Source organism: Odontesthes bonariensis, chromosome 24, assembly GCF_027942865.1.
Source record: "Odontesthes bonariensis isolate fOdoBon6 chromosome 24, fOdoBon6.hap1, whole genome shotgun sequence".
NCBI lineage: Eukaryota > Metazoa > Chordata > Actinopteri > Atheriniformes > Atherinopsidae > Odontesthes > Odontesthes bonariensis.
This window is the reverse complement of record NC_134529.1, coordinates 31,333,151-31,344,842: the sequence shown is the minus strand read 5'-3', so window position 1 is coordinate 31,344,842 and position 11,692 is coordinate 31,333,151. Positions and strand designations below refer to the sequence as shown.

At 43.3% G+C, this 11,692-nt stretch overlaps 1 protein-coding gene across 1 annotated transcript; it reads left to right on the top strand.

Annotated features, from left to right (window-relative positions):
- The first annotated feature begins 3,983 nt into the window (after positions 1-3,983).
- Positions 3,984-11,136, top strand: gja1b (gap junction protein alpha 1b). The gene is made up of 2 exons (XM_075458515.1): positions 3,984-4,088; positions 6,344-11,136. Exon 2 carries the CDS (start codon positions 6,360-6,362, stop codon positions 7,524-7,526), a length of 1,167 nt encoding a protein of 388 aa, XP_075314630.1. The 5' UTR covers positions 3,984-4,088; positions 6,344-6,359; the 3' UTR covers positions 7,527-11,136.
- Positions 11,137-11,692: the final 556 nt, after the last annotated feature.

Here is an 11,692-nt window from a genome sequence, read left to right as displayed (position 1 = left end):
CCTGTGGTATGAAATGCGCTATATAAATAAAGATTGATTGATTGATTGATTGATTTTTCCAACAGGAGAATGTATGGGAGTAAGAGTTGGAGACTGATGATAACTGAGTCTCTTCCTCTGTTTGAATAACATGCAAATCTTTGTAGAAATAACGCCAAAAACTTTTGCAAATTCTCCAGAAGAAATGGGAATATTAAATTTAGAGAGAAATTCCTCATAACTCAGCAACGTGCCAACACTGTTAAACAGTTGATCAACCAGAATAATGTTATGATTAAACCAGGTATCCAAAAATAAAGTTTTCTTCTTAAATAAAATGTCCTTATTATTCCATATGAAGTATCGATGAGGAGAGAAGTTGTGCTTGTAGATGAGTAACCATGATAAAAAGGCCTGACGGTGAAAATTAGAGAGTTTGATTGGGAGCTTCTGTATATCAAAGTTACAAACCAAAAAGAAATTCAAACCGCCAAATTTAGAAAAAATATGAAAAGGTATGATGTTCCAAATTGAGGCTGGAGATTTAAAAAATTGGCGAATCCAATTTATCTTAAAGGTGTTATTCAAAATGGAGAATGATAAACAGTTCAGTCCTCCGTTTTCATACGAGTTCATTAGAGTAGATTTCTTAATATAGTAAGTCTTATTTTTCCAGCCAAAATTAACTAATAATTTGTCAATTTCTTTCTCAGTTTTATTGTCAACTTCTAACGCCTGCGCAGCATAAGCAAGCCTGGAAATGCCTTCGGCCTCAGTAAGCAGAATACGACCACGCAGTGAAAGATCTCTTACTAACCACTGATTGAGTCTTTTTCTAGTCTTTAGAATAAGAGGGTCAAAGTTCAGAGAGCTTCTTCTTTTCTGATCCTTTGTGATGGTTATACCTAGATAGACGACCTCATCTTTAACTGGTATGCTCTCAATTGAGGTTTTGGAACAGTCCTTAACAGCCATTATTTCACATTTCTTAAGGTTAAGATAAAGACCAGAAGCTTTAGAGAAAATGCTAATTTCGTTGATGGCTAAGGGGATTTGATTCTCGTCCTTTAAAAATAAGGTAGTGTCATCTGCCAGTTGTGTTAATGTAATCACTTTATCAGCAACAGAGATCCCTTTTAAGGGACCAGTTTTAATATGATCGGCCAGAAGCTGAACTACTAAGAGGGACAGATAGGGGGCGACAGGGCACCCCTGTCTGATTCCTCTACAGGTGTTAAATCTAGGAGAAGAGCCATTTTTTAGTTTGATGGAGCTGTTATTGTTTTGTACAAGGTTTTGATGATGGAAGTAAAGCTTTTCCCAAATCCAAACTTACCCAGACTTTGAAAAATAAAATCGTGTTCTACTGTATCAAACGCTTTATAAAAATCTAAGAATAAAATAAAACCATTATCGTGAACAAAATCAGGGTAATCTAAAATGTCCAAAATGAGTCGTATATTATTTGGGATGTGCCTATTTTTCATAAAACCAGATTGAGTTTCATCAATTTTAATCTTTTAGCAACAACTAAAGCAAATATTTTGTAATCATCATTAAGAAGACATATGGGAAGCCAATTATCAAGCAGTAGAAGATATTTTTTAGGTTTTGGTATAAGCATGGTTAGTCCCTGGGTGAGGGTTGCTGGAAGGAAGCCTTTTTCTATGCTTTCTGTGAAAACCTTCAGAAGGAAAGGGGCAAGGTCAAATGAGAAATGTTTATAAAATTCAGCATTTAGTCCATCAATCCCGGGGGATTTGTTCAGTTTGAGATGCGAGGCAGTAACTAGAATTTCCTGTAGAGAAATTGGCTCATCACAGCGTTTCTGTTCAACATTAGAGATTGGTTAGATTGGTCAACAGGGCATCAGCTGAAGCTTGGCAGAAGCTGGAACAATACAAAGTTTCATGAAAGGAACTACAATATTTAGCTACAATATCATGCTGATGCAGGAAGGTCACCTGATGCAGGAAGGTCACCTGGTGCAGGAAGGTCACCTGGTGCAGGAAGGTCACCTGGTGCAGGAAGGACACCTGGTGCAGGAAGGACACCTGATGCAGGAAGGTCACCTGATGCAGGAAGGACACCTGATGCAGGAAGGACACCTGATGCAGGAAGGTCACCTGATGCAGGAAGGACACCTGATGCAGGAAGGTCACCTGATGCAGGAAGGACACCTGACGCAGAAAGGACACCTGACGCAGGAAGGTCACCTGGAGCAAGAAGGACACCTGACGCAGGAAGGTCACCTGGTGCAGGAAGGACACCTGATGCAGGAAGGCTCTGTGTTTTTGTTGTCTCTCCCATGCTCTTCCAGTCGTTGCTTTGTGTTCCTGTAAGGAACATCCTGCTGTTATTTGAATCTTTACTGAATTACTGACACATTGTAATGACTTGATAAAGAATCACTCTGATGGTTCTGGTGGATGACTGCTTCCTTATCTCACAGGTGACATCATCTCTTCCACATGTACTGAGCTCATTGTTGCATGTCTCTGGCCCTTTAGAAGCCAGTCTGAGTAAGAAAGCCTCTAATGAACAAGAACCTCACCAACAAGGCAAACATGCACCGACGTTAAACCAGTGACACCTTCAGTTTGCACCTGCACTGTGCTGTTTGCGCCACCAGGTGGTGCTGTGCACTGCTCAACTGCAACACTTGTGCACAGTGGAGTGTCGGTGCGTGTTGAAGGATGAGTTTGCATGACTTTATGGGCCAGCAGAAGCAACATGACTCTGAGGTGTGACAGTACATCATTACAGCGACACTTTTACCTCATAAAGCGTTTCACTTTGTTTCAAATGTTCAGCTGCAGCAGAAACATGGCTCAGTTAGACTCAGTTAGGCTCAGTTTAGGCTCAGTTAAGCTCAGTTAGAGTCAGTTTAGGCTCAGTTAGGCTTAGTTAGGCTCAGTTTAGGCTCAGTTTAGGCTTAGTTAGGCTCAGTTTAGGCTCAGTTTAGGCTCAGTTAGGCTCAGTTAGGCTCAGTTTAGGCTCAGTTTAGGCTCAGTTAGGCTCAGTTAGGCTCAGTTTAGGCTCAGTTAGGCTCAGTTTAGGCTCAGTTAGGCTCAGTTAGGTTCAGTTAGGATTAGTTAGGTTCAGTTAGGCTCAGTTAGGCTCAGTTAGACTCAGTTAGGCTCAGTTAAGCTCAGTTGGGGTCAGTTTAGGCTCAGTTTAGGCTCAGTTAGGCTTAGTTAGGCTCAGTTTAGGCTCAGTTTAGGCTCAGTTAGGCTCAGTTTAGGCTCAGTTAGGCTCAGTTAGGTTCAGTTAGACTCAGTTAGGCTCAGTTAGGCTCAGTTTAGGCTCAGTTAGGCTCAGTTAGGTTCAGTTTAGGCTCAGTTAGGCTTAGTTAGGCTCAGTTTAGGCTCAGTTTAGGCTCAGTTAGGCTCAGTTTAGGCTCAGTTAGGCTCAGTTAGGTTCAGTTAGACTCAGTTAGGCTCAGTTAGGCTCAGTTAGGCTCAGTTTAGGCTCAGTTAGGCTCAGTTGGGCTCAGTTGGGCTCAGTTAGGCTTCTATCAGCACCGGCAGGCTGTTTTGTTTGAGGACTGATGCTGAACAGAAAGTCCCCAAAAGTGTGAGAGCGGTGTTAACTGTGTTGTTTCAGGGGCTGAAGCCCCAGAATGTGCTGGTTTCAGCTGAAGCTGAAACATGCGCACACAAACACACACACACACACACACACACACACACACAGCATCCACAGGCACAGTGTTGCAGTGTAATGTCAGAGATGAGCTCAACACAAACGTGTCCCATCAGAAAGCAAAAAGCAGAAAGCAGAAATCAGAAAGCAGAAATCAGAAATCAGAAAACAGAAAACAGAAAACAGAAAGCAGAAAGCAGAAAGCAGAAAGCAGAAAGCAGCTTCCCGGGCTGAGGTGAAGCGGGGGGCCGGGGCTCTTCCTGTGGGACGCGCTGGCTCCCAGCTCTCAGGGCTCCGCTCCTGACGTAGGGATCAGGTGACTGCGTCTCTGACGGGGCTCTTATAAGGAAAGTTTGACAAGTTGGGCTCAGTCTCCCTCCCGGCCCCAGACGTGGATAGCAGCTGTGGGAGAAAGTTTGGAGAAAGTCCGGCGGGGTGCGTTTCTTTGTCCCCGGAGCTTCCAGGTAAGTTCACGCGCCTTTTGTTTGTTAGAGAAGACGGGAGGAAGCGTCCCGTTAGAAACGCTCCAGACTCACGCGCCTCAACAGGGAAACTCACAGTTTCTGGGACTCAGAGGGAAATTGCCTTCGTGCTTTTTATTGGTTTCCCTCTGATGAAACGTCCCTACAGTGTGTCTGAGCTCTGAGGGACAGATTTATTTCCTTTGGACCACACCAGCTGCTGGCTGTGGCTTTGGCTGCTCTGCAGCACTGACCTCCTCCTGCTTTAAGGAATGTTCGAATTTCACTGAGTTTTTACTGCAGAGTTGTGTTCAACCAGAAGCTGCTCACACTCAGTCTCTTCTGAAGGAGAAGGTTCCAGACTGAGCTCTGCTGAGGGGCTCATTGTGTTGGACCCCATTGTTCTGCTCTGTCTCTACATTTGTGCAAAGCAGACTCAGTCATGTAGAAAGTGGCGGGATATTGTCTGTCTGAGAAGAACAAATAAAGGTTATTCCTCTCAGCTTCTCATTTCCTCTGATTGTCCTGAAGGTGGAAGTTGTTTTCGGCTCTGATGGACCCAGTCTGATGCAGGAAAAGTGAGAGCACATGCACTTAATTTGGCACCATGTGGATGAGGCTGGAGGTTCCTACTTATCCTCAGTAATTTCCTAATGAAGGCATGGCCAACACTGTCCTCTGAAGTAAAATGTCCCCATGTGTGCAAAGCTTGCTGGTACTTCTTTTCATCTGTGAGCTGTGGAAACCTCCATCAGAGGTGCAGCTGGGAGCTGGAGAGACTATGGATCCCATTTTATCTGAAATTTTTATTTTACATCCGTCCTTTTAAATCTCAGCATGCATAACACCAATTCTGCTCTTTCAAATAAGATATGTGCTGAATTGTCAAATAAACCCCTAAATGTGTATTTTGGAAGTTTTTGGCATGAAAACAGTGTTTTAAAGCATCTGAGCTTGTAGTCACTTCACTACTCTGTTCATTCTGAGGATCCACACATTCACATAGAGTCCTCAGACTGGAGCCACTTTAAGGGCCCGTGTTGACCAAATTCCCATTAAAGACCACGTTTGTCGTCCTATTGTCATTTTCGGAATACTTTGTGAGTTTCCAGTTTTGTGGATGTGAGCAGAGAAGCTCCCCACAGGCCTCGGTGTTCTGCCACACACTTCTCTGCCAGTGCACTGCAGCTTTTTCCAGCTAATGCGACAGCTCTGAGTCAGTTTTCTTGTGTTCTTTGAAGCCATTTTGTGTTTGTGTCCCCTCCTGCCCAGGCAGGCGCACAGGCTGAAAACCTGTTGAGAAATCTTAGTTCTGGAGTTTGAGTGTAAAACTTTGGCAGCTGGAGATGGTTTTTGCTCAGTAACCATGGGTGTCATGAGTTAAACGAGCTGTTAGTGTGTATAACCTTTGACACACAGTCTTAATGCTAAAAGTTGTCACATGAAATATTTTGAAGGCCTGAGAAATGGGTTTAGAGGTACACTGGTAAATGTGTTTTTAGGGGCCCTTTTCTCCTGAGAGTGCGGACCCTTTGGGTTAAGCTCCCTGTTCAGGGTCAGCCTGTGTTGGTTATAAAAGCAAAATCTCTGCCATTCCTCAAAGCTTTACCAGCAGAGCCTCTTGACTGCAGAGGTCACCTAGTGGCCTACTCCTAAAGTGGATGGAGCATTTGTTATTTGAATTTGACAGTTGCTGCCCCTCTGAGGTTTACTCTCATTTTTTCAAAAGTTTTTAAATCTCCCTCTGGACTGGTGATGAGCACAGAGACTAACTGCTTATCAGAAGTGTCTCGTATCAGTGAGGTTGTTGTTGGAGGAGTTTCATAACTAGTCGAGGGCCAAAGGGGTGAACAAAGAATTGTCATGGGTCTGTGATTTGATTAGGAGCTAATGCTGAGCTCCAGGGTGTCCTGAAGTTGGATCGGGGTCATCTGAAGCTATTTTCAGGTCTGGCAAAGTTTTTTCTTTACTTACGTCCATTCTCATAGTTTCTTTGGACCCGTCTGGATTAAGAGGGCGGAAAGAGATGAAAATGTGTCCTTTGTCCCTGCTTCCAGTAAATGGATTAGCTTGTGTATTGCGTCATTAAACAGTTAATTTGGTCCCCTGCACTGACAATTCTGCTTAATCACATAATGCTGTACACATGAAGAACCACCCAGCAGATTTTCACTGGAGAGCAAGCATATGTATGTGTGTAAGCATGAATTTTGACTTCATACTGTGTCAGCTCAACACCGCCTGTTTTCTTTCACCAGCTAACTCTCCCTGAGAATGGGTGATTGGAGTGCTTTGGGTCGTCTGCTGGATAAGGTCCAGGCCTACTCTACTGCTGGGGGGAAGGTCTGGCTGTCAGTCCTCTTCATCTTCAGGATCCTGGTGCTGGGTACCGCTGTGGAATCGGCCTGGGGGGACGAGCAGTCTGCATTCAAATGCAACACCCAGCAGCCTGGCTGTGAGAACGTCTGCTATGATAAATCTTTCCCCATCTCCCATGTCCGCTTCTGGGTCCTTCAGATCATCTTTGTCTCCACGCCCACACTTCTTTACCTGGCTCATGTGTTCTACCTGAACAGGAAGGAGCAGAAGTTCAACAGGAAGGAGGAGGAGCTTAAAGCTGTGCAAAATGATGGAGGAGATGTTGACATCCCACTGAAGAAACTCGAGTTGAAAAAGCTGAAGTACGGCATTGAGGAGCATGGCAAAGTGAAGATGAAGGGAGCCCTTCTCAGAACCTATATCGTCAGCATTTTTTTCAAGTCTATGTTTGAGGTGGGCTTCCTGGTGATCCAGTGGTACATCTACGGTTTCAGGCTGTCTGCCGTCTACACATGCGAGAGGTCCCCGTGCCCACACAGGGTGGACTGCTTCCTGTCCCGTCCCACCGAGAAGACCGTTTTCATCATCTTCATGCTCGTGGTCTCACTGGTTTCCTTGATGCTCAATGTCATTGAGCTTTTCTATGTATTTTTTAAGCGGATCAAAGATCGTGTGAAGGGAAAACAGCCGCCCACTCTCTACCCCAGCGCTGGCACCTTAAGCCCCATACCTAAAGAACTGTCCACTGCAAAGTACGCCTACTATAACGGCTGCTCCTCTCCAACTGCCCCACTCTCACCTATGTCCCCCCCAGGTTACAAGCTGGCCACAGGGGAGCGAGGAACTGGTTCATGTCGTAATTATAATAAGCAGGCCAACGAGCAGAACTGGGCCAACTACTCTACAGAGCAGAACCGGCTTGGCCAGAATGGTGGAGGAAGCACCATTTCAAACTCCCATGCACAAGCCTTTGACTTTCCCGATGATACCCACGAGCATAAGAAACTGTCCTCATCGGCAGGGCACGAACTCCAGCCTCTGGCACTGCTGGACGCCAGGCCCTGCAGCCGAGCCAGCAGCAGGATGAGCAGCAGAGCAAGGCCAGACGACCTGGACGTGTAAACCATGGTCCTGCCCTCCTCCACCTCAGCCTGGCTGATGGGATATGTGGCTGTAGGCAGAGAATCAGCAACACTTGATCACATAGGTTCGTTTAAAAAGATTGGACTAACCTCAGTCACTGTCCTCGGTATAGAGACTCTGCCAAAAGTCAGTCAGACAGATATTAAACCCTTTCATGTAACACTTTCAAAGGTACAAACCTGTTTTTTTTTTTTTCATTATAACTTTATATTGGCAGTAGCGCAGCCTTAGGAAAATAGAACTGCCATAGGAATAGAATTTTCATATGAAATCAAAAATCCAATTCACGTTATATGATTTCAGCTCAATATTCAAGTCGGCGATATTTCCGGAGGTGCTAGATCAGAGGCAAGTAGGCATTCAGTCGATGGTAGCAAGCTGTTGTGTGTGAACGCATCCAAAAGTTAATTAGTATGATTGGCATGCTGGATATTTCGAAGTAGTCAGGAAAAGAGGAGTCAGTAGGGAAAGCTCAGAGTAGCTCAACCCAGGGAGGGAAACCTGAGAGAGGAATACAACAAACGTAGAAAGCACAGACTGCTTGGACTCGGGAAACTGAGCAGAATTCAGCCGGTCTCTGTCTCTTCGATGTTTGTAGCCTGCACTATATTGTGAAAACACTGTACATGGACGACATGGAAGACAACACGACAACATGTTGTTTGGAGACCGGACAGGCGAGTCAGGGTTAAAATCTAGTGTGCGACCCTCTGTCACCAGTGAATTGTGTATCACTTTAAATCTCCTGATCACATGACCAGCCCGTTGTGTAGTGTGCACCACACAATGATCCGACTACACTAAAAATGGCCTTTTCTAAGCTTGTAGGTAAAAAAATCTAAGTGAGAAGTGACTTGTTCAGACTCAGAGGGCCACACTGGTCTAACTGGGTTTAACTTTTGTTCTTGTTTTATATTTTCTGCTAGAGCTCTTAGTAATGACTTCATATTAAAACCCAGATCTGAGGGTATGTCCCCCCTGCTCACTTTGCAACATTTGGCCAGACTTGAGATGCCCCAGATGACCCCGTTAGAGTAACTCTGGTTCATTTAGAGTTTCTTTGTTCTGCATTCATCTGGTCAATAAAACCAGCGCAACGAACAAATCCGTATCCGTTCAAGCTTCTCTTGACCACATGAAACCTAGAATTTGAAATTCAATTCAGTTTATTTATATAGCGCCAAATTCCAACAAATGTCATCTCACGGTACTGAAATGATAAAGTCCAATTCAAGCCAATTGGAGTTCAATTCATTGTAATCTTAATTATTTCCAATATAATCCAATTAATTTATATAGAGCCAATTCAAAAACACTTTCCTAGCTAAGGAAACCAACAGATTGCACTGAAACTTGTCTTCAGTCCAATCTCCCGTCCTGAGCGTGCCTGAGGCGACTGTGGAGAGAAACGACTCCCTTTGAACAGGAAGAAACCTCTGGCAGAACCAGAACCAGAACCAGGAAGGGTGGCCATCCGCCTCCACCAGCTGGGGTTTGAGAAGAATTGAAAATTGAAAGAGCCAGTTGTGTGTGAGCCCTCATTCTGATTGCAGGCAGGAATTTGAACTGCAACCATGTTATTGGTCATACCAAGACCACATTGTCCATACCTGAAATTTTTGGCGACTCATTTAAGTTCTGCAACTGCATGAAAGTGGAGTAATCTTAACAGCATAATCATAGCATAAGTTAACCTAACTAAAACTGAATGAATGATAGGAAAAGATCTCTTCTATGTTTAAATATCAACGCAGTCTTGGTAAAGATAGAAGCTCTTCCTTGAAGTCCCTTTCTTTGTCCCAAAGAAGAGTTTCTGTAGTGTTGCCCACTTTTTTAAGTACATTTTCAACAATGGAACATATGACCAGAGTGATGTCAGTGTTTGAACAGTCAACCAGTGGTAGTGTTTCAGGGTAGGACAGCTTTGATCCACTGCGCGTGTCACTGTTGTAAACCCAGGGAATACTACATGATCATGACTGCTGACAGAGAATTAAAGTTGTTCAGACAGTTGGACTTTACCATACTTACTGCACTCATTTCAATCACTATGCTTTTGAAATGTATCAATAGATATTCTTTTATTTTGACTTCTCCTCTTATTCAATTCAATTCAGTTTATCTATACAGCGCCAAATCACAACAAATGTCTCAACGCACTTCAAAGGTACAGTTCAATCCAATTCATTCAATTCCAAATTAGTCCAGTTCATAAAGAGCCAATTCAAAAACACTTTCCTAGCTAAGGAAACCAACAGATTGCACCGAAACTTGTCTTCAGTCCAATCTCCCGTCCTGAGCGTGCCTGAGGCGACTGTGGAGAGAAACGACTCCCTTTGAACAGGAAGAAACCTCTGGCAGAACCAGAACCAGGAAGGGTGGCCATCAGAACCAGAACCAGCTGGGGTTTGAGAAGACAGAAAAGGGGGGGACAACAAACACCGTAACACCAGGCCAGGGATACCTGCTGAGAGAGAGAAACAGGACTTATAGCATACTGTGGTGAAATAACAACTATATGGAAGGAGTAATCATTTGTTAGTTACAAAAAGGGCTTTATGACATATGTAAGTTGCTCTTCATTACCTAACACTTGGAGTGTAACTACTACTTCAAGAAAAAAATTGACTACTGTCCAATAACTCAAAGAAGTCCTCTTCATCAACGCCCCCAACAAAAATGTGTATTTATTGAGAGGAAAGATTATTTAGTTTAGTTTTTCATTCAGTTACCTTCGACTGTTACTTCCTGATAAACTTTGAATTTGTGTGGTGTTGTTTTGTCCAGTGGCTTGTGTTTCTGGTGCCTGTGAGAGCGGCTGCTCCCACAGCACACTCTCATCTGCCTGTCTGGCTTCCATCAGGAGAGGCTTTATTCTAGTCCTTCATTCATCCATGTGTTTTCTGTTTGTTTTTATCTTTGGAGTGGTAGAGAAATACATCTGTGTTTTACATATTTGAGTGAATGTCTTTCCCGGTAGGTATTTTTAACCCATTGCTGCTTGAGAAATAGATATTTAGTACTGTAAATCAAGCTAACTGTGTCACAATTAAAATGTGAGTTTTTAGAAGACTGGTCATAGATCTGGACTAATATTTAGTCATGTGTATTAAAGGTATGCCTTTGTAGCTCCACATCAGTCAAACATTAGATGAAATCCTAATCTGGACTTGTTTTTCTTTTCATTGTCATTTCTAAAAATGCCAGTTATTCATCGTTTCGTCGGTACTTACACGTCACAGATCATTTTGCTACAATGGCGTTTGCACTGAGATCTTGGTGTTAAAAGATGTAATTTGATGCATGTGAGCATCAGAGTTTTCTGATAGACATTACTAATTTATTTTACAACAGAATTCTCTACATGACATAATATCGGACATCTAACCACTGGTTTCATTGGTTGCGTGTGATACGTCTTCCACTTCTTGGACAGAACAGGAACAATAGTCCTTTGTTGCAGTTATTCAGACAATGTTTACCTGTAAGGATCCACTGTTGTACAGTGTAAGTGCATGATGGCAAAAGGAAAACTCATTCATTGTATCTGTGAAATGCTATTTTAACCAATAAATATTTTCTTTCTTAACTCGTGATCACATAGTTTCCTTCCAGCTTCTCTTTGTCCTCAGTTTGGTTTGAATGAAACATCAGGAGCTACTGCTCTGCTTCTTCTGTCTTAGCGCTTTAATATTTGAACTAAAATGATCTTTGTTGCAGGTCATTTGTCAGTGTTTTTCATGTTAATCATTCTTGAAAACGCTGTTTTCTGATCATTGACCAACGATCATTCCAGCTGACTGTAAGGGTTCAGACACAAAGCCAACTGTATGTCCTGACTTTAGAATAAGCTGAGCAGTTAAAATGTGAAGATGGTGTATGCACAGCGATAATAAATATATTTAGTCAATATTTTAGAAAGATTCCTATGATTGACAGTTCACAAAAGTTGCATTTGCTCCTGCTTTATTGCTCCTTGTACAATAAGCACGACTCATCTGCAACTTTGACCAACACAAGAGGAAAAACCTGAAAGTGTTTCTCCACCCTGGGAAGGTTCCGTCCACACGGCTTTCCTCCCACACGTGGGCGGGTTAACCCTAACCCAAGACATACACGCCAGGTTAACTATTAATTCTGTATAG

Excerpts from the sequence above, each read along its gene's own strand:
- gja1b (XM_075458515.1), top strand. The coding sequence starts at position 6,360 with ATGGGTGATTGGAGTGCTTTGGGTCGTCTGCTGGATAAGGTCCAGGCC.